General features: G+C 42.9%; 1 protein-coding gene across 1 annotated transcript; it reads left to right on the top strand.

Annotated features, from left to right (window-relative positions):
• Nucleotides 1-395: 395 nt before the first annotated feature.
• CLNS1A (chloride nucleotide-sensitive channel 1A) lies at nt 396-21,144 on the top strand. Its single transcript, XM_047753318.1, has 7 exons — nt 396-602; nt 7,531-7,667; nt 8,990-9,091; nt 9,999-10,106; nt 11,111-11,284; nt 16,573-16,662; nt 20,403-21,144. Exons 1-6 carry the CDS (start codon nt 478-480, stop codon nt 16,638-16,640), a joined length of 714 nt encoding a protein of 237 aa, XP_047609274.1. The 5' UTR covers nt 396-477; the 3' UTR covers nt 16,641-16,662; nt 20,403-21,144.
• Nucleotides 21,145-23,352: the final 2,208 nt, after the last annotated feature.

Below are 23,352 nucleotides of genomic sequence, written 5' to 3'. Positions count from 1 at the left end.
GAGATGACGCAAGCAGGCGCGGTGAAAAGAGCGGAATCCAGTTAGGAGACCGTTGACCTGTAAATCAGTGTGGTCTCTACTTTCTATGCATCTTCAGGTATGGACTCCCTATCTCACGCCTCCGTTTCCCCTTTTGCAGAAAAAGGAATTTATTATTTCCTGCGCTTCCTCTCTCCCAGGGTTACAGTGATGACCCTGACCTAGGATGCCGTTGAGAACGCTCCGTCATTCCAAGCGTGGGGCTTCAGAAAAAGGAAGGTGACGGGAAACGGCGTCACTGCGACACACCGGGGCCTCTCTGGCCTCCGAGATCTTGCCCTAGAACAGCTCGTCTCTATGGCAGACAGCGCTTAAATTCCGGGGCGGCTAAGTAGCTCTTCCGGGGTCATCGCGGCCGTTTCCGGGGCGGGACGCTGCGAGCGGGGTTTGTGGTGCTTCGGCTCGCTGGCGGCCTGTGTCTGCGAGCTCCCTGCTGCAATGAGCTTCCTCAGAAGTTTCCCGCCGCCTGGGTCGGCTGAGGGGCTCCGGCAGCAGCAGCCAAATACGGAGGCTGTGCTGAACGGGAAGGGCTTGGGCACTGGCACTCTTTACATCGCGGAGAGGTAGGGTCCCTGTTCTCTAGTGCGGGCGGCCTGCGCGCCGCCTCCCCGGGGCGCCGGCCTTAGGGACGATCGGGGGCGAGACCACCGCCTCGGGGGCTGCGGGGCGGGCTGCTGAGAGGAAGACTCGATTGTTCCAGTGTCCTGTCCTCGGTGCCGCCTCTTCTCTCTTCTTCAGGCCGGGGGCTCTCCTCTTTAATTACGCTTTTTCCCCGCGGTCCGATAGAGTGTGGCTCTCCCTCAAGGGTGTCGTTTTAAAATGTTGAGTTTCCAGGCCCTGAGTTAGAGTCATCCATGTGCCTGCCTTCTGCGATGAGCAGGCGTGAGAGCTGTTGCCCTGGGCAGGTTTGTAGGTTTAGGGCAGACTGTGCAGGGTTTTGAAAGTTTGGGTAAGGCGTATAGGTTTCTTTCTGTAGGTGTGGGTGGGAAGAGGAACATCCTCCGTTTCAGGGAGGCTGGGTTCTATCCAGAGGGACCTTACTCTCATTGTCATTCCTGGAAGGAATCGCCTTTTTATTTGAGTACTTTCATTGTCACATAGATATGTCTTAAATATCGAGGTGGCAGAATAGAGGTACCTATTTCCAGGACATAGTTCATTCTTTTTTTTTTTTTTTTAGGGCCTCACCCAGGGCATATGGAAGTTCCCAGGCTAGGGGTCCAATTGGAGCTACAGCTGTCAGCCTACACCACAGCCACAGCAACGTGGGATCTTGAGCCGGTGTCTGCGACCTACAGCGCAGCTCAAGGCAGCACCGGATCCCCCACCCTCTGAGTGAAGCCAGGGATCAAACTCGCATCCTCATGGCTCCTAGTTGGATTCCTTTCCGCTGTGCCACAAAGGGAACTCCGGTTCATTCATCTTCAAGCCAACAATGGCACATTGTTTTCTCCCTGTCCTTCAAATCTCTCTGACGTTTGTTTCTGCTGTTTACAGCCAGGGAGAATTTTCTGGTTATAAGAGCTCACATGGGAGTTCCCCCTGGACTCAGCAATAACCCAAGATTAGTATCCATGAGGATGCCGGTTTGATCCCTCACCCTGCTCAGTGGGTTAAGGACCTGGCCTTGCTGTGACCTGTGGTGTAGGTCGCAGATGTGGCTCAGATCTGGCATCGCTGTGCCTGTGGTGTAGGATGGCAGCTGCAGCTCTGATTGGGCCCCTAGCCTGGGAACTTTAATATGCCCTGGCTACGGCCCTAAAAAAGAAAAAGAGCTTACATGATTCTATGGGACTCACACACATGTGCCAGGATAACCTCCCTATTTTGTCTTCAATTGATTAGTATCCTTAATTACATACACAAAGCCCCTTTTGCCATGTTACCTAATATATTCACAGGCTTGACACCAGAATATATGAAAGTCATGGGGGCCAAAACCTCCTGCCATAGAGGGCACAAAAAATGTAAAGAATGCTTGGTTTAGAGGGAAATCTAGTCATTGAGCAAACTTAGGAGTTTGACTAGTCACTGAGATAGGAAATGTGGATGGGAAGGAAAGCAAGTTTGGGGTAAGGAGCAGTTCACGAGTTTAGTCTGGATATGTGTGAATTAGTTGCACATATGAAGGGGTTTCTTGGGAGAGTGGTACTAAAGATGGGTAGATAAGAAGGCCAAGGATGGAAACCTGGAGACACAGCTACCCCAAGAGATTATGGAAGAAGAGACTTAAGAGGGAGGAGCAGTCAAATAAAATCACATCTGAGAAGCACCTGTTGGGTATCGACAAAGAGATCTTTAGTGATCTTGGGGGAGCAGTTTCTTTTAAGGGGTGGAAAGTGGAACACAGATACAGTCCTAGCCCCTACAGAATCCCTTTTTCTCCATGGCTTCTCTGTGTATTGGCTCTTCTGTAGTATAACTCCTGTTTTGGAAAGGTTTTATACTTGTTTTTTCTTTTGGAAAAATTTCAGACCTAAAGAAATGTTGCAGGTGTTGTTAATACCCATAGCCCCTTCACCAAGGATTCATCAGTTGCTGACATTTTGCCACATTTATCTCTTTTTTCTGAGTTTTTTCAGAGTTTCAGACACGTTGTCACTTCACCTATAAATACATGAGCAAAAGTCTCCTAAGAATAAGGGTATTCTTTTGTATAATAACTACAGTACAGTTATCACACTGAGGAATTACAAACTCCTTTTAAGCTCTTATCAATTTAAAAAAATTTCTTTGTTTCCAGAGCTCCTGCTGTGGCCTAGCAGATTAAGGATCTGGCGTTGTCTCTGCAAAGGTGCCCTTTCAATCCCCGGCCTGGTGCAGTGGGTTAAGGATCTGGATTCGATCCCAGGCCTGGGAACTTCCATATGCATGGGCGCGGTGGAAAAAGAAAATTGTTTTTCTTTATTCAGCTTTCCATTAACAAATCTTTTGCTTCTTTAATAAAATATTTTTGTAAAATATACATACGGAAAAGAATATAAATTAATGTGTGGTTTAAGGAATTAAAATTAAACTAACATAACACCTGCATAACACCGCCAGGTTAAGGATAGAGTATTACCAGCCCCTTGGACACTTTTGTTCACCCCTCTCTTTTTTTTTTGTCTTTTTTGTTGTTGTTGTTGTTGTTGCTATTTCTTGGGCCGCTCCCGCGGCATATGGAGGTTCCCAGGCTAGGGGTCGAATCGGAGCTGTAGCCACCGGCCTACGCCAGAGCCACAGCAACACAGGATCCGAGCCGCGTCTGCAACCTACACCACAGCTCACGGCAACGCCGGATCGTTAACCCACTGAGCGAGGGCAGGGACCAAACCCGCAACCTCCTGGTTCCTAGTCGGATTCGTTAACCACTGCGCCACGACGGGAACTCCTGTTCACCCCTCTTTACTCAATGCTAGCTTTACCTCTGTGGTCTCTTGCCCCCTTTTGTTTTTTCCCACCTTGATTTTCCAAATCTTGATAGAATCAAGGTCTCAACAAACTGGGAAGGGTTCCTAGAGGGTGTAACAGATGAGGAATAAGAGTGAGATGGGGCTGAAAAGAAATGTTCCAATTAGAAGAAACAAGGTGCTCAGAGGCTAGGGTGAGAAACAGTATTGTCTGCCAGGATATAAGTGTGTAACGCATGCACATTCGCAGCCCCACACTTCTTCATCCAAGGGTCCAAGGGAGAAAGAGTGAAATACAGTAAAACTAGAGAAGAGAGCCTTGTCATGAGCTTGGTTTGAGGGACGGTATTTTAGGATTTTAGGCAAAGAGAGGCAGGGTTTGATTTAGTTTTAGGTGGTTTCTCAAATTACTCTAGGGCTTATTGTCAAAGCTTAATTTTCATAGGAAGTTGACTTTTTCTCCAAATAAGAAAGGGAACAGAGTCATGAATCATTCACAACAGAGCATTTGATTCAGATGGAATTGGAGTTCCTGTCGCAGCTCAGCAGTAACGAACCTGGCTGGTGTCCATGAGGACGTGGGTTCAGTGCCTGACCCTGCTCAGTGGGTTAAGCCTCCACCATTGCTGTGAGCTGTGGTGTAGCTTGCAGTCACGGTTTGGCTCCCACGTTGCCAATTCAACCCAGACCCTGGGAACCTCCGTATGCTGTGGGTGCAGCCCTAAAAAAAAAAAAAAGAAAGAAACAGGTGAAATAAAATAATTAAAATAGGTAACCTATAAACAATGCATTTTCAAATGTCTTATTACAAAATTAATTTTTCAACAAATAATTAAGCCAGTGCAAATTTAAGACCTCTTAGTTTTCTGTCCTGTTTTTCTCCCTGTGCTGGGAATAAAGTACACTGATGGTACTTACACAACCGCATTGGAGGTTAGCAGGAGGTTCCTTTGCCTCTTGACAGGCTTTCTAATTCCTGTTTTCCTCTTTTGTGACTCATGGTTTCTTAGGGACTGGATATAGTTAATTAGACGTTTTGATTTTGAAGGGCTTTTCTTCTAGAATATATGAAAAGAGAATAAATAAAAATCAAAACTTAATGGAGTTCCCGTCGTGGCGCAGTGGTTAACAAATCCGACTAGGAACCATGAGGTCGCGGGTTCAATCCCTGCCCTTGCTCAGTGGGTTAACGATCCGGCATTGCTGTGAGCTTTGGTGTAGGTCGCAGATGCGGCTCGGATCCCGTGTTGCTGTGGCTGTGGCCTAGGCCGGTGGCTACAGCTCTTGATTCGACCCCTAGCCTGGGAATCTCCATATGCTGTGGGAGCAGCCCTAGAAAAGGCAAATAGACAAAAAAAAAAAAAAAAAAAAAAGAGGCAAAAAGACAAAACCACAACTTAGTGATCAGAGTAAATGTTGCTTTTAAGTGAAACCTTCTTCTGTAGAGTACATAATCCATCTTCATATTTGAGATTATCAGAGCTCCACAAGAAATGCTTGGTGAGGTAGCATTTATGTCCTGCCAGCAGTAAGGAACTCGAGGGTAGTTATTACATGCTTTTAAAAGTGAAAGCCATAATTTAATAGGCACTGAGTCTATGCTTATATTTCAGTTTTTCCATCTCCTTATTCAGTTATTAAAGAGAGTTTTGTGGCTCTGGTATTTGAAAACATTTAGACACCCAAATTTGGAATACTCCTTTCTGAAATGTGATAATGTCAAGGGACTTTTAAGGTGAGAAAAAGGAGTTTATTTGCTTAAAATTATATAGTTGTAGGGAGTTCCCATCATGGCTCAGGGGAACCAAATCCGACTAGGAACCATTAGGTTGTGGGTTTGATCCCTGGCCTCGCTCAGTGGGTTAAGAATCTGGCATTGCCGCGGTGTAGGTTGCAGGCTCGGATTCCACGTTGCTGTGGCTGTGGTGTAGGCCAGCGTCAACAGCTCCAATTTGACCCCTGGCCTGGGAACCTCCATATGCCATGAGTGTGGCCCTAAAGAGACAAAAGACAAAAACAAACAAAAAAATCTCATGTTGAAGGGAAATCTTACTAAATGACAGTGCATATTTTCTTGCTTTTGATTTTTTTTTTCTTTTTTGTTTTGCCTTTTTTTTTTTTTAGGGCTGCACCAGTGGCATGCGGAGATTCCCAGGCTAGGGTTCGAATCTGAACTGCAGCTGCCAGTCTACACCACAGCCACAGCAGTGCCGGATCTGAGCAGCATCCATGACCTATGCCTCAGCTTGTGGCAAGGCCATATCCTTAACCCACTGAGCAAGGCCGGGAATCAAACCTGCATCCTCACAAATACTCTGTGGGGTACCTAACCCACCGACCCACAATGGGAAGCCTGCCTTTGCCTTTTTTTTTTTTTGTCTTTTTGCCTTTTCTAGGGCTGCTACCACTGCGCCATGACAGGAACTCCAGCCTTTGCTTTTTAATAAGTGAGGACCTTGTGTCATATACTTGTATTGTGCTATTAGACTATTAGACGTTGATTTCCTTTTTACACTTCAGTTTACACTTCAGCCTCCTGTTCCATTGAATGTGGATTATCTCAGACCTCCTGCACTGTCCTTGTTCCTGCACAGGGGAGTCCTAGCTTCTTCTGTTGTATTTAGTTTTGCCCAGTTAGAAATCAGATGGCATGCTTGTTGTAGTTGTATAAAAAATAGAACTAGCTGGGGGTTTTATTACATTCATTTCTTTTTCTTTTTTCTTTCTTTCTTTTGTCTTTCTAGGGCTGCACCTGCAGTATATGGAGGTTCCCGAGCTGGGGTTGAGTCGGACCTTCAGCTGCTGGCCTCCGTCACAGCCATAGCAAGCCAGATCTGAGCCGAGTCTTCAACTTACACCACAGCTCACGGCCAGGGATTGAACCTGCGTCCTCATGGTTCCTAGTCAGATTTGTTTCCGCTGAGCCCCGACAGGAACTCCTGTATTAACTTCTTTTTAAAATAACAACTTTATGGAGATAATTTATATAACATGCAATCATGTAATTAAAGTATACAATTCAGTGGTTATTAGTCTGTTTACAGAGTTGTGCAGCCATCAACACAATTTTAGAATATTTTCACTGCCCCCCAATGAAACCAATACCCATTAGCCGTCACTTTCTGTTTTCCTTAAACCCTATGCAACCACTATATTGCATTAATTTTTATTGCATTAACTTTGTGTATGTGTGTTTTAAGGATCTTTTTTTCTGCTTTTTTCCTTGCTGAGTGCTACAGTTCCAGATGGGTGAAGATTACCAAACAAGTAGCCAGCCCTTACTCAACTTAAATATAATGTTTTTTGTGATGTTTCCTTTGTTATAGCAATACAATATTTGCATCTAGGAGCACTTTTGAAGGAAAACTAATCTTTGCTTGTTTTAGGCTTTCTCTTAAAGCAGCAGAATAGATGAAAGGCTTCATGTAGTCTGCCTTTCAATATGAAGATTATTTTCCAACTTGTGGTATGATTATAGCCATTTCATGTGTATGTCATTTAATGTAGGGTTAGTGGAAAAATTAGTAAATCCTGAGTATTTATTGCATACTAAACCTGCTAATCATTACGCTAGTGGTTTTTGAAAAATGTTAAATGAGGGAATATAATAAGTTTTGTCCGGTAGCTCACATTCTGCTAGGGTACATATAAGATTCATTACCGCAGAGTTAAGTCCTCAAAGATATAGCTGAGCACAAGTGGAATTTAGAAAAAGAAACAATATTATGAACTGGAGTAATTATAGGGAGGACTCATGGAGAGGCTGGGACTTACTCAGATGAAGAGCCTTTGCAAAAGCAAAGAAGGTGCCTGAAGACATTCCAACTAAGAACACGAGTAAAAAGGCATAGAAACCCACGTGACTTAAATTGCATTTCGAATCTGTTTGAATATTTAGCTAGAGGAAAACAGAATGTAACAGAACTGGTCTTAAATTCAATTCCTACTACTGAATTTTCTCATTTTGAGAATATTTGTAAACAATATGCTTTGCATTTTATTCATTTGTAGAAGTGTCCAAGCTGAACCTTTATAAATTTAAGGATATTAAGTAAGGATTTAAGTTCTTAAAATAATCTACTTAAAATATGTTTTTCAGCCGCCTGTCTTGGTTAGATGGCTCTGGATTAGGATTCTCACTGGAATACCCCACCATTAGTTTGCATGCAGTATCCAGGGACCTAAATGCCTATCCTCGAGAGCATTTGTATGTTATGGTGAATGCCAAATTTGGAGGTATGTATGGCATGATTTAATCTTAAGCTTCCTCTGGTAGCCTATTATATGTCAAAAAATACTCTTTGATCACAATCAATATAATATTCAAGCCATTGACTTATTTTGGATAATATGTTAAGCAAAATTTCAGCACAGTAAAATAATTTGGACATCGCCTTTTATTTTCTATATACTTGTACTTAGAATTCTGTACTTTTGTGTATTTATGTTTCTTTCTTTCTTTCTTTCTTTTTTTTTTTTTTGGTCTTTTTGCCATTTCTTGGGCTGCTCCCGCAGCATATGGAGGTTCCCAGGCTAGGGGTTGAATCGGAGCTGCAGGCACTGACCTACACCTTGCCTGCAGGATCCAAGTAATGTGGGATCCAAGCCTTGTCTTCGACCTATACCACAGCTCACAGCAGTGCCGGGTCCTTAACCCACTGAGCAAGGCCAAGGATCAAACCTGTGTCTTCATGGATGCTAGTCGGATTCGTTTTCACTGCGCCATGATGGGAGCTCCCACTTTTTTTTTTTTTTTTCTTTTCTAGGACCGCATCCGCGGCATATGGAGGTTCCCAGGTTAGGGGTCTAATCGGAGCTGTAGCCACCGGCCTACGCCAGAGCCACAGCAACCAGGGATCTGAGCCACGTCTGCAGCCTACATCACAACTCACGGCAACGCCGGATCCTTAATCCACTGAGCAAGGGCAGGGATCGAACCTAAAACCTCATGGTTCCTAGTCGGATTCGTTAACCACTGAGCCATGACGGGAACGCCCCACTTTTTTTTTTTTTTTGCAATTTTGTTGTTGTTTTTTTTGTTTTATTTTTTGGCTACACCCACGGCATGTGGAAATAGGCCATTGTTTGAACCTGTGCCACAGCAGCAACCCAAGCTGCTGCCATGATAGCGCTGGATCCTTAACACGCTGCACCACAAGTGAACTCTGACCTTCCTTTTCTTACCTGTAAATTGTTGATGGTGAATCACATTAGTAGTTTACAACCTGTTCTTGGGTCCTTGTCTCAAGGTGAAAGGAGAAGTAGACATGACAGTGGAACTCTGCTTGTTAGAGGCCTGAGTGTTTGGGTTTCCTCGCCTCCCACCATGACCTTGATAGGGCTTGGAATCCTTCGGACTTACTCAAGTACAATGTAATTAGACCAGAGAAACTCTCCAGAGTCTTTTTTAGCTTCAAAATAACTATGTTCCTGTAATTTGAAGGAAAAAAATGCAGTATTTTGATATGTCAATAAGCATGCTTTTAGGAATTTGCTTAGGCCTCTGTTTTTAAAAACAAATAACATCATTAAAAAGCTATTTTTTATTTCATTTCTAGAAGAATTGAAAGAATCTGTTGCCGATGAAGAAGAGGAAGACAGTGATGATGATATGGAACCTATTGCTGAATTTAGATTTGTGCCTAGTGATAAATCAGCATGTGAGTGTTATTTGGAATTGACTCTTTTCCCTTTAAATACCAAGCATTCCTTCCATCCATATCCACACATACTCCTTTACCTTTATTAGCTCTGTTCTATTGTTTTTTCTTCATTTTAGCATATGGAATATCATTGAGGACCAGATACTTATTAATATAATAAGATTATGAATGAAGTGAGAGTATGGTAGGCTCAGGGGTGTTTTGCGAATGAAGAAATCTAGTTATTTTCATGGACTTGGTGCTGTTGTCTGCGAATTTTACTGGAAAAAGGACAGAGGTCTCCTGGCAATTCTAAAATGAAAGATGCCTGGAAAGCTGAAAAGAGCCCTGCCTGGGAGTTCCCGTCGTGGCACAGCAGAAATGAATCCGATTAGCATCCATGAGGAAGTGGGTTTGATCCCTGACCTCTCTCAGTGGGTTAGGTGTCCGGCATTGCCGTGAACTGTGGTGTAGATCACAGATGTGGCTTGAATCTCGTGTGGCTGTGGCTGTGGCGTAGGCCTGCAGCTGCACCTCCAATTCGCCCCCTAACCTGGAAACTTCCGTATGCCCTAAAAAGCCAAAAAAAAAAAAAAAAAAGAGCCCTGCCTGCTTGGTGGGCTTTACTCTGGTGCCAGTGGTCTGACTAAGACACTGATGCTTTTACTCAGAAAATCCAACCATGCATGAAGAGATCTCAATAATATTTCAGAATGAACTCTTATTATTTTGTGACTTATCTATTATCAAGTACTTTACAAGATTGGTTCGTCTTAGAACCTGGCAGATTTTGTAAATGTTGTGATCCTCGTGTACCTCTTGTCTACTCATTAAATTTATTTGCACTGATGGTTATTTTGTTAAATTTTTATTACACACTGATCAGGGAAAAAATTGATGACAAAATTTTAATTTCCTTGTCCAGTGGAGGCAATGTTCACTGCAATGTGCGAATGCCAGGCTTTGCACCCAGATCCCGAGGATGAAGATTCAGATGATTACGATGGAGAAGAATATGATGTGGAAGCACATGGTTGGTAGCAAGGATTTTATAAGAGTGTTTCTGTGTGTGTTTCGTTTCAAGCATCCGTTTGTGTAAGGATGTGGGATTGTAGTTCTTTATCTCCAGATATCCATATGGTATGGTTTTAAATAAAAGTGAATGGTACAATTCACATCTAAGCCAAGTCGCAAAGTTTTATGGGATTCCGAAGCTTGAGGACAAAAAATAGAATTGGAGGAAGAAAATGGAAGGAAGATGATAGGTAGGAAAATGGGTAGTCGGGAGGGTCTTTTAAGTTTATGCTGCTGCTCCCAGAAGAGAAACCTCCTCCTCCTCCACTTGGAGCATCTCTAACCTCTCCCTTCAAACACTCATTGCCCGTGTAGTTTCCTTTACCCAGAGCGGGACTTTGTTTATCTAAGAATATTTCCCTTTACCTCCCCAGGGCAGAATGCAGTCACTGGTTGGTTTAGAGTCGTGTTGCTTGGGGTGCCTCCTGTTCTTTTTTTCTTTTTCCCACTGGCCTCATGTGTACCAGTTTGAGTCTCCAAGTCCTTTTCCCTCCGTATGTACCTACTTTCTGGCCTGAGACAAACTCATTTCTGGGATTCTCCTCCATCTACCTAAATACATTCTCATCTTTGCTGAGATTTTGAGGGTAGTTTAATTTTTTAATCCTGTCTGTTTTTTCCAGAATTTCTAATTTTTTTCTTTTTGTCTTTTCTAGGGCCACACTCGTGGCATATGGAGGTTCTCAGGCTAGGGGTCTAATCAGAGCTGTAGCCGCTGGCCTATGCCACACCCACAGCAACACAGGATCAGAACCATGTCTGCAACCTGCACCACAGCTCACGGCAACACCAGATCCTTAACCCACTGAGCAAGGCCAGGGATCGAACCCACAACCTCATGGTTCCTAGTTGGATTCGTTAACCACTGAGCCACAATGGGAACTCCAGTAACTATATTATTGATTATCCTTTTTTCCCCCCCTAATTATTTTATAATAGCTTACAAGCTTTTTATTTATTTAGAACAAGGGCAGGGGGACATCCCTACATTTTACACCTATGAAGAAGGATTATCCCATTTGACAGCAGAAGGCCAAGCCACGTTGGAGAGATTAGAAGGAATGCTTTCGCAGTCTGTGAGCAGCCAGTACAACATGGCTGGAGTCCGGACAGAAGATTCAATAAGAGATTATGAAGGTGAGTATCCTTTTTCTTCACTATGAACAGTCAGTTGGTCACTTGAGCAACAGAGGAAGTTACGGAGAGACTTACATAGTTCTTTTCGAAGCTCTAAGACAGAAAAACCTCAGAATTTAACTCTTTACAGTGTAGGAAGCAAATGTAGAATTACATAGAATGGGAATTCTCTGTAAATTTTTTAAAACTTTTTCCCCTAACTATAAAAATAATCTATGTTCATAGTCAAAAATTTGTAATGGGGAGTTCCCGTCGTGGCGCAGTGGTTAACGAATCCGACTAGGAACCGTGAGGTTGCGGGTTCAGTCCCTGCCCTTGCTCAGTGGGTTAACGATCCGGCGTTGCCTTGAGCTGTGGTGTAGGTTGGACCCCTAGCCTGGGAACCTCCATATGCCGCTGGAGCGGCCCAAGAAATAGCAAAAAGACAAAAAAAAAAAAATTTGTAATGGGCACAGGCAAAGAAGAAATGAAAAATATAGTATAATTCTAATTGAGAGACTCCTATTAATTTTCTGCTGCATGTCTTTCCAGTTTTCCTGTTTGTGTGTGTGTGCCCACATTGATGCTGCCATTTTTATTTTTTAAATGAATTCCTCCGTGGTTATTTGCAAAAGTAGGGTAGTCAGTTGATGTAAAGGGCTAGGCAGCGTTCAGGAAATTTGGGGCTCTCTTTTATTGACAAACATCTGTACCTTAAACAGACGGCTTTAACTGTTTCATCTTGTATTTGTAAGCCTCTTTGTAAATACTTTCCCTATTAGACTGGTTCCTTTTTCTAAATATTCTGTTTCAATTACAATCTTTTTTTTTTTTTTTGGTCTTTTTTGCTATTTATTGGGCTGCTCCCGCGGCATATGGAGATTCCCAGGCTAGGGGTCGAATAGGAGCTGTAGCCACCGGCCTACGCCAGAGCCACAGCAACGCGGGATCCGAGCCGCGTCTGCAACCTACACCACAGCTCACGGCAATGCCGGATCCTTAACCCACTGAGCAAGGCCAGGGACCGAACCCACAACCTCATGTTTCCTAGTCGGATTCGTTAACCACTGCGCCACGACGGGAACTCCCCTCAATTAGAATCTTAAAGTATTCTTTTGACTCAGATTTTACTATTTATTCTCTTATCCAGTTTAATTCTGAGGTCTGTGCATTTTTCCTTTAAATGATTTTTCAGATCTCCTTGCTGTAACTATTGCTGTCCTCCAAACCTAGGCCATTTTCTTCTCACACTGGATTTATGATGGTAATTTTTTTTTTTTTTGTCTTTCTGGGGCCACATCTGAGGCATATGGAGGTTCCTAGGCTAGGGGTCCAATCAGAGCTGTAGCTGCAGGCCTACACCAGAGCCACAGCAACGTGGGATCCGAGCCACGTCTGCAACCTACACCACAGGTCACGGCAATGCCGGATTCTTAACCCAGTGAGTGAGGTCAGGGATTGAACCCGCGTCCTCATGGATGCTAGTCAGGTTCGTTAACCACTGAGCTACAATGGGAACTCCTATGATGGTAAATTTTTTTGTGTCAGTCATCCCTTCCTCCAGCTCACTGCGCCGTATTAATCTTCTGAGAACACCTTGTGTTCTATGTAACGATGTCCCCTCGATGATGGATACCATATAAAATTCAAACTCTTCTGTCTGACTCTGAAGGGACAACTCTGTCTGCCCCACTTGTCTCCAGTCTTGTTCCTAGTACCCTCAATAAAATAGTGCTCTTATGTGCGGTGTCCCAATTTAAGCGCAGAATATGTGTTTCTTCATTTAATCCTTCCAAGAACCCTCTGGTAAATGCTGTTATGATATTCATTTTCCAGACGAAGAAACTGAGGCACAGGAAAGTCACATTACTTGCTTGAGGTCAGACAGCTAATAGGTGGTGAATGGACTAAATGAGCTAATACGTGAAAACAATATGTCAGGCCCTATTATGAGCATTTCTTGCATCTTGTATGTATTCGCTGTATATTAGTATTTTATGTTGGTGTAGTCTTTTTTTTTTTAAATCTTAGTGCCGCACCTGCAGGATATGGAGGTTCCCAGGCTAGGGGTCAAATCAGAGCTACAGCTGCTGGCCTACACCACAGCTACTGCAACGCCAGATCTGAGCCACATCTGTGACCTACACCACAGCTCACTCACGGCAACACCGGATCTTTAACCCAGAGAGTAGGGCTAGGGATCAAACCGGCATCCTCATGGATGCTGGTCACATTCGTTTCTGCTGAGCCATGATGCGAACTCCGTATGTTCCTATAGAGTCTTAACACTTCTAAGTTTTTGTGGTGCAGAATGTTGTTACAGAGGGTTATTGGAGTTTTTCTTTTATCGTTACATTTAAGTTTCTCTCGTAATGGTGTAATCAGTAGCTCCATGCACGTAGCATGTGGGTGCTGAAACTCTAGGATATTTAATTTGGAAAAGTTTTGGCTTTGAGTCACTCTGTTATTCTTTATGTCTTCTCTCCATTTGAAGCCCTAGGTGGTGGTCCTCTCACATAGGCTGTCGAGCTAGAGGATCAGCATGATTTCTAGTGCTCTATTAAACTGTTAGCTGAAAGAATTCAAGATGTTACCTTTCTTATTACAGTGCTTGACTGATATGTGCTCTTGGACATTGAAAAGCCTTTCATCTCTGAAGGTTTTTTTGTTTTTAATTGTAAAATTCCTTATTTAATGCTTTATAGCAGCCACTTTTATAAGGTCACAAAAACTTATTGCTACAGTAAGATTTTTGGACTTGTATTCCTAAGCCTTATTAGTATATTGTGAGTTGCCTATATATAAAACTTCTTCATCCTTTACCATTCCCCATCCTGGCTGCCCATCTCTCTTTTTGCCATTTATTTAGTTTGACCTGTACATTTTCTTTTTTAAGATTTATTTTTAAAATAAAAATTATGTATATATTCAAGGTATGTATGCAGCATGATGTTTTGATATTTACATAGTGAAATTCCTACTGCTGGCACTTGAGTGCTTTATGTTCTTTTATTTATGTATGAGGTGTTTACTGAGCTCCTGTGCCAGGCACAGAGAGTGTAAGAGTACTCAAGAGAGATGAGGTTGTATCTATCAATGGCATTCTAGTGGAGAAGAAAGTAAATTAGGCAGTTACAGTGCATTCTGATATAGCATTGAGATGATCTGTATCATAGTGCATTGGAAGCTTGAGGAACTGTGGAATCGGCTGGACCCTTCACCCAGCTTGGATAGTCAGGGAGAGTCAAACTTCATGAAGTCGGCGACATTTAAGCCAGGATCTAAAGATAAATAAAAGTAAATTGGGTGAAGGGGCATTGCAGGTTGGGGAGAGAGGTAAAGGGATCAGCCGTGTCCAAGGTTAGAGAGACCCTTTTGCTTTGGAGAACTGAAAGTTTATTTATTTTTTCTATTTTTTAATTTTTTTAAACAATTTATTAATCACTCGCAATGTTCTAGGCATTTTTTTTTGTCTTTTCGTCTTTTTGCCTTTTCTAGGGCAGCTTCCCATGGCATATGGAGGTTCCCCACCTACACCACAGCTCACGGCAACGCCGGATCCTTAACCCACTGAGCAAGGCCAGGGATCGAACCCACAACCTCATGCTTCTTAGTCGGATTTGCTAACCACTGCGCCACGACGGGAACTCCTGAAAGTTTATTATGTCTTGATCTCTTGAGTCTGAAGGATAGTTATTATAGCAGCAGATAAAGGTGTAGTGAACTGGGCTATACCTTAAGAAACGTGACGAGCTCTTCTGGCTCAGTGGGTTAGGGATCTGGTGTTGTCTTTGCAGTGGCCTAGGTTCCAACCCGGGCCTGGGAATCTGCATGCCACAGGTGCAGCCAAAAAAAAAAAAGGGAAAAAAAATGAGAAACTTGAAAGCAGTGTTAAAGAATTTCAGCTTACCTGTAGGTCAGTGGGATGCTATTGAAGAACTTTATTTTTTATTTTGTTTTATTTATTTGTAGAAAAAGACAAGTTTATTGAGGCAAGAAACTTAACACAGCAGGCCTGCTTCCTGATAATCTGGGAGAGCCCTGAAGAATTTTAGTTTTAGTGTTTCAGAAGATGACTCTGGCTATGATACGAAAAATTAATTGCAGAGGGAAATACTAGAGGAAAGAAATTAAATAGCTTATGATTTAGATTAGATGGGTGATAGTGGCCTAAATTAAGGAGTGGTGGTGGTTGTCAAAAGACAATAGATTTGAGAAATATTTAAGAGATAAAAGCAGCAGAAGTTAGAGATGTGGTAGGGGTTTCCGAATTGGGCAGATAAGAGGTATCCTTTTGTAAGACTGGAAAGAGAAGTATTTTCAGCGTGAAGATGATGAGTTAATTTTAGGTAAGTGTTGCATGCCTTTGGATATCCTGGTGGTGTGGTGCCACAGAAGGGGCTGCAGGCAGAATCCAGTCTGTGGTGGACTGAATTGTTGCGGGGTAAGTGAGAGGTGAGGCAGTGGAGAAAGCAGCCTTGGACGACTTTTCCAGAGGGCTTTCTTCCTTGTCAACCCTGCCCCCCCGCTTTTATGCGTTAAGAAAAAGAGATAAGCCAGAACCTTTCTCTACTTATTTTGTCTTTTCTCCTGAATTATGGTATAAACTTATGAAGCTAGAACTTGATACATTTAAAAGAAAGTTGCACAGTAAATACCTAGAGCAGTTCTGTGACGAGTGAACATTTGATGCTCACTGTGTTTGAAAGTCCCTATCTAGTATTATTTCAGTGTTGAGGTTGAGAAGTGCAAAGTAAGTGGTTAATGTATAGACTAGGTGTTTTCGGTCATGGCATGTGGAAGTTCCTGGGCCAGGGATCAAACTCAGGTCATAGCAGCGACCCAAGCCACAGCAGTGACAATGCCAGATCCTTAACCTGCTGTGCCACAAGAGAACTCTTAGACTAATTATAACATGACCTAAGTCCACAGGTGGTGTTTTTTATCTCTGTTCCTTGATCTAATTTTTTAGCAAGAAAGAATTAGCAACTTTTTTTTTTTTTTGGTCTTTTTAGGGCCGTACCTACCGCATATGGAAGTTTCCAGGCTAGGAGTCGAATTGGAACTGTAGCTGCCAGCCTGCACGACTGCTCATGGCAATGCTGGGTCCTCAGCCCACTCAGCAAGGCCAGAGATGGAACTTGCGTCCTCATGGATACTAGTTGCATTCATTATACTACTGCAAGAGGGCTCCAGAAATTGCAACTCTTACCAGCAGAGGGCACTAGCTTCCTTCTGGTTGAAGTATAAGTTGCCTCTTAATGAAGTGCTTCGTAGACTATTGCTCAGTGATTGATCTTTTTCTTCAGATGGGATGGAGGTAGAGACTACACCAACAGTTGCTGGACAGTTTGAGGATGCAGATGTTGATCACTGAGAATCATCGATGCTGCTTTGGGGTGAGTATATATTCTGTCTTGTCACTGAACATGAAAATCATGTGAAATAATTTTTGTTTTCATAATTGGGGAGAACTCTATAAAATGAGCAGTTTGGAAAAATATTAGTTTCCCATTTGTGAAACTATGTTAAATTACGTAGTTTTTCGCCTTAAGAAATCAAGATCTGCAGACATGGTGATGTTCGGGTTTTACTGATGATGTTCAGCATTTACTGAGCGCTTACCACGTGCCAGGCTCTTGCTAGGCCTTGAGGCACGTTGAAGAATGAGACATACCCATCTTCAGTGAGGAGGAGGATGTTAGCCTTTGGAACAGAGATTCCCTGGTTGGTAGGTAGGAGCGGCAAAGCCTGAGGTCATGTCCTGCTCTGCTCTTGAGTCACCTTTTCCCACTTGTGATGTTTGAAACCTGCACATGTTCAACAGAAAACTCAAAGCAGAGATTTGCTGCAGCTCACTGCTGTTCAATTTAGGGAGGAGGTAGAAGTAATTCCAGTCTAATTTTAAGCCTTGACTCATAATCTTTTATTGGTGTCCCTCCTTCTGAAAATAATGGAGAACCAAGGTCTCGGGCAAATTAGTGTTCAAGGCTGCTTTGCCAGACTATTAGCATGTCCATGCATGGCTGCCCAAGAGCTGTCATTTCCCAAGTTGCTTCATACCTGCTTTTCTTGACTGACTTGAATTCACTGCCAGTTTTCTTTCCTTTGACGCATTCTCATGACTTTTGCCTGAAGTTTGTCCCTGTTTATTATCTCAACTATATATCAGATAACTGAAGTTCATGTAGCTGGTTTATATCCTACAGAGCTAGGATTGGTAATTCGCAGCTCTTCTTTAAAAACTGGAAGAGTTTTACATTGTTAAATTGTTTTCCCACTTGTCCCGTTACAGCACTCTCCTTCCACTGAACTTAGAGCATTTTCTTGAATACTAGCTTTCTTGCATTCTTTGGGTCCTTTATTTTATTAAAGCAAATAGTAGCATGACAAGATTTTATGTATTTTGGCTTGACTCTTGTACAGTGTTAGTCACCCAGTTAGGTTGTGAGCTCCCTTGTTATTTTAGGTTGCATGGGCTTTCCAAACTCTTACCATTGTGAGCATAGATAGCATTACTTCTTAGACGGACCATGAATTGTGATAATGGTGCTTTCCTTTCTTCTCAGCTGCTGCCAGTAGAGCTGTTAAAAATAATCTTAAGGAGTTCCTGTTGTGGCTCAGTTGTAACAAAGTATCCATGAGCACGGGTTTGATCTCTGGCCTCACTCCCTGGGTTAAGGATGTGGCATTGCTGTGGGTTGTGGAGTAGGTTGTAGACACAGCTCAGCTCAGATCTAGAGTTGCTGTGGCTGTGGTGTAAGCTAGCACCTAGAGCTCCTATTCGATCCCTAGCCTGGGAACTCTCATGTGCCGTGGGTGCGGCACTAAAAAGATAAGTAATAATAACAATCTTAAGAGGGTGTTCTCTTGCGGCACAGGGCGTTAAGGATTCTGCGTCATTACTGCAATGGTTTGGGTTGCTGCTGTGGCTCGGGTTTATCCTTGGCCCAGGAAGGTCCACCTGCTGCAGGCAAGGCCAAAATCATCATCATCATCTAAGAGTTCAGTGACTTACATCTCTGTCCTTTTTTTTTTTTTTCTGGCTGCACTCATGGCATGCAGAACTCCCATGCAGGGGATCAAACCTGTACCACAGCAGTGACAGTGACACATCCTTAAACTGCTGAGCCACCAGGGAACTCCTTATATCCATTTCTTTAAATATTTATTTCCACAGCATTTACTGCTTTTTTTTTTTTTTTTTTCTTTTTAGGGCCGCACCCACAGCATATGGAGGTTCCCAGGCTAGGGGTCGAATCGGAGCTGTATATAGCTCACGGCAATGCAAGATCCTTAACCCACTGAGCGAGGCCAGGGATCAAACCTGTGTCCTCATGGATGCTAGTCAGATGCCTTTCCACTGAGCCACAACTTGAACTCCTCCACAACATTTACTTCTGTCATTAGTAGCCATTTAGTCTAAAATCAGCACTGTCTCCTTTTCCTTTAGCTAAAATGTTCAGATAGCCGGAGCTCTCTTAAGTCTTCAGATCTAAGAGTACCAGAAGTCAGTACTTCACTGTTCTGTTTCATGGGAAATTTTTCAGTACCCATACGTCTTCTTCCCTATTTTTCAAGTTCTCATTTATAACATTCTTTATATCATATGGATTTTTTCAGTAATTTTTATTGAAACTGAGAGACATATTTTTGATCTGGCTTTAACAAATTGTTTTTTTAAATTCTTTATTTTATTTTTTGTCTTTTTAGAGCAGCACCTGCGACATATGGAGGTTCCCAGGCTAAGGGATGAATCGGAGCTACAGCTACCAGCCTACATCACAGGCACAGCAACGCTGGATCCGAATGATGTCTGCGACCTACACCACAGCTCACAGCAATACCAGATCCTTAACCCACTGAGCAAGGCCAGGGATTGAACCTGCGTCTTTCTTTCTTTTTTTTTTTTTTTTAACGTATTTCTTCTATTCAGAGAATACCAACTATTTTAATAAGAATTATGAGAAACTTATTTGATATATCACATTGATGGTTACACAAACGGGATTTTTCTTTTTTTAAATCTTTTTTTTTTTTTAAGGGTCGCACCCACAGCATATGGAGGTTCCCGGGCTAGGGGTTGAATTGGAGCTATACCTTCTGGCCTACACCACAGCCACAGCAATGCCAGATCCGAGCCGTGTCTGCGACCTACACTACAGCTCATGGCAATGTGGGATCCTTAACGCACTGAGCGAGGCCAGGGATCAAACCTGCGTCCCCATGGATCCTTGTCGGGCTCATTAACTGCTGAGCCATGACGGGAACTACCCCCAAATGGGGTATTACAGCAGTTTCTTGGTGAGAATTCTTATGACTCTTTGTAATATAATTTTATGATGAAATGACCGTAAAATAGCTACAAACTTCTTCATGAGCTGATAATTTGTTTTCTATTCATTTTATGCTGCAACTGGAGTGGAGAGATGTTTTATTCATACAGTTTGTTCAAGTTCTTCACCTGAATAATTGACCTTATTTCCAAACAATGTCTAAATTTTTATCATTTAAAATTATATTTATCTCTGGAGTTCCCATCGTGGCTCAGTGGTTAACGAATCCAACTAGGAACCATGAGGTTTCTGGTTCCATCCCTGGCCTTGCTCAATGGGTTAAGGATCTGGCATTGCCATGAGCTATGGTGTAGGTTGCAGATGTGGCTCAGATCCTATGTTGCTGTGGCTCTGGTGTAGGCCGGTGGCTACAGCTCCGATTAGACCCCTAGCCTGGGAACCTCCATATGCTGTGGGAGTGGCCCTAGAAAAGGCAAAAAGACAAATAATAATAATAATAATAATAATATTATATTTACCTCTGAGGAGTGAACAAGAAAGAATTAGAGTGTATATGCAGCTATTAAAAATTTCAAGATAATGGAACCAAGACCTCTGAAGGAATGATATGGGGGAGGGGAAGGCACATGACTAGTGGAATCGTAACTCTACCACATTGGACAAGGCGTAGAACTTCTCTCATTCTGTTTCTTCTTCTGAAAAAGGGGGATGACAGTAACCCCCTGGCAAGATTGTTGCAATGACTGAGGTAGTAAATGTTAATTCTCTTGGCACTCTTGGCTAGGCAGTCGATCAATAATAGTTCTTATTATTATAAACACTGTAAACCTTTTGTTTTTCAGATTCTGCTCATAACTATAGGAGAGAACTTGGTACCTCTTCCACTGAGGAGTGGGTGTCGGTGAAAGTCTTTTTCCTTCTCCAAAACTTTCCTGAACCAGTTCTTTCCTGAGACAGACTTTACTGAGACAAGTTGTTCCCAGCAGAAGAAACGATGACCTTTATTAACAAAGGTGAATTAACTTAACCAAGAGGATATTTGTAGTTGATCGGTTTACCCCAAAACCAGGTGTACCCTCTGAATAGGCCTGTAATTCCTGCCTTTACTGTCTGCTCCCTCCTAACCCAGCAGGAAATGTCCTGGCCCTTGAAGGTGCAGGTTGACTCTGTGGAAAAAAGAGAGGCCAAATGTAGGATAGACGCCTTAGGGCCTAAGGATCCATTGCTCCTTAAAAGAGAAAAAAAGATCTCAGAGACATCCTGGCTCTACTTAGTCTCCACAGGGATATGGGTCTTTTTACTAATTGGGGACCCAGAGTAATCAACTTTAAGGGAGCCTCTTCAGAAATATTCCAGCCACACATACTTCCACTCACACGAGTTCTTCTGTCCAGGCTTTGCTCCTTGCCCTGTGTTCCACCAGCCTGTTCTGTCCTAATGTCTTAGGTTATATCCTTTAATTTCCAGCCTCCATAGGTCAGTTTCCGTAAAAGAAGAGGTGAAATTGGGATGAAGTCCTCAAAGTTTTTCCGATAATCATTTTGTCTTTGTAATAGCTTAACAAATAAATTTAGGTTTTCTATATTATGGTACTCTCATTCTTGACTAAAATCATTAATGAGAAATGTTCTTTAAAAAATTCTGGCAAAAAATGGGAATCTTATTGGTCTTATTTTTGTTTGACATATGTTGAGGACATGAACATGGTATGAGTAAGAAGATATGTAGTTAGGAGTTCCTGTCGTGGCACAGTGGTTAACGAATCCGACTAGGAACTATGAGGTTGCAGGTTCGGTCCCTGGTCTTGCTCAGTGGGTTAAGGATCCGGCGTTGCCAGGAGTTGTGGTGTAGGTTGCAGACGCAGCTTGGATCCCATGTTGCTGTGGCTGTGGTGTAGGCTGGCGGCTACAGCTCCGATTCGACCCCTAGCCTGGGAACCTCCATATGCCGTGGGAGCAGCCCTAGAAAAGGCAAAAAAATAAAATAAAGAAAAAGAAAATGTGTAGTTAGGGCTTCTGGCAAATATTCAGCAGGGCAAGGATTTAACACATTTCAAGGGGATTTTCTTCTACTTGGATCGGGAGTAATTTCACAGAGCATACTTTTCAACTTTCAATTTTTAATTTTCTGAGACACCTGGGTATTTCTCAGGCCGATTTGTAATTACAGGTTTACATTCAGACTTTATGACCTTAGAAGTAAGGCTAGAAAAGCTACTCATAATTACTTGGCTAATTAGTGACTAAACTAGTTTGTTACTGCTAAACCTAGTGGGGTTTTTTGTTGTTTGTTTTTTTCTCTGCCACACCCATGGCATGTAGAAGTTCTTGGGCTAGGGATGGAACCTTTGCCACAGGGATCAGTATTTTTTGTTCCTTCCTGACCAGACTCAGAAATACTAAATCTGTTACCACAAGCAAGTAGAAGGGCCACCTGGAAGTGGAAAATGAAATTTACCGAGACCTTCTCTGTATCAGCTACTGGATTTTTTACTTGCATTATGCATATAATGTTATTTGTTTATGTGTTTTTGGAGTTCCCGGACCAGGGGTCAGATCCAAGCCACAGTTGTGACCTACACTGGCAGCTGTGGCAACACCTGGTCCTTTCCCTGTGCTGGACCGGGGATCAAACCTGTGTCCTGGCACTGCAGAGATTGTTGTCCTGTTGCGTCACAGCGGGAAATCTTGCATATAATATCCTTAACCACTGGAGTTCCCGTCATGGCTCAGTGGTTAACGAATCTGACCATGAGGTTGCAAGTTTGATCCCTGGCCTTGCTCAGTGGGTTAAGGATCCGGCGTTGCTGTGAGCTGTGGTGTGGGTTGCAGACGCGGCTCGGATCCTGCGTTGCTGTGGCTCTCGTGTAGGCCAGTGGCTACAGCTCCGATTTGACCCCTAGCCTGGGAACCTCCGTATGCCGCGAGATCGGCTCGAGGAAAGGCAAAAAAAGCGCAAACAAACAAAAATCCTTAACTACCTTGTAGGTGTAAGTGCTTTTATGATCCCACTTTTTAAAATTTATTTATTATTTCATTCATTCATTCATTTAGTAGGGGTAAGGAAAAGTAAGGATTTATTATTTGCAACAAGTAAGGAGATCACTTGGGCTCTTTTCCAAAGCAGTGTCTCACCAAACAGCAAAGTTGGGGAACTTCTAAGCTAAGGGTATGTGTATATTCGTGAAGGAGCTAGAATAGAAAATTCAGCCTAGAACTGGGGAAGAGGCAGACAGAGTTCAAGCTTCACATGACGGTAGTCATTAAAGTTCTGTATCATCATTGCACCGTCGCCTGGCTGGGTCCCTTGGTCCCTGTAGCTCTCAAAGGTGTGTTTCAGAGTGTTAAGTACATCCGCTGAGGAGGAACTAAGACTCTGTTCTGAACTATTGTTTCCTGACTGTTTTCCTTTGTTCCTGCCTTCCTGCACTTCCCTTGAGATTAATTGCTGAGGCAAGGATTGTAGCCAAGCTTAGATGCAGAAGGCATAGGCCAAATTGATTTCTCTTAGGTCAAAAAAGCCATGGCTGGTTCTTTCCCTGGGGACCCCCTACCCTGTCGTGTGGGCCAGTTTTCATTTCCATCATCAATACATGAGAGTTCTAGCTGCGCAGCATCCATCAGCACCTATGAGGTCGGCTGTTTCACTCTCAGCCATTCTGAAACCACACACCTCAGACTGGGACTTGTCAAACTTAAAAAAATGCACAATCTGAAAGTTGAGAGTTAAGTTTTATTGGGTGCAAAATGAGAACTTAAGCCCGGGAGACAGCATCTCAGGTATCCCTGAGAA

Source organism: Phacochoerus africanus, chromosome 11, assembly GCF_016906955.1.
Source record: "Phacochoerus africanus isolate WHEZ1 chromosome 11, ROS_Pafr_v1, whole genome shotgun sequence".
Classification (NCBI taxonomy): Eukaryota; Metazoa; Chordata; class Mammalia; order Artiodactyla; family Suidae; genus Phacochoerus; species Phacochoerus africanus.
This window is presented reverse-complemented; position numbering and strand designations above follow the sequence as displayed.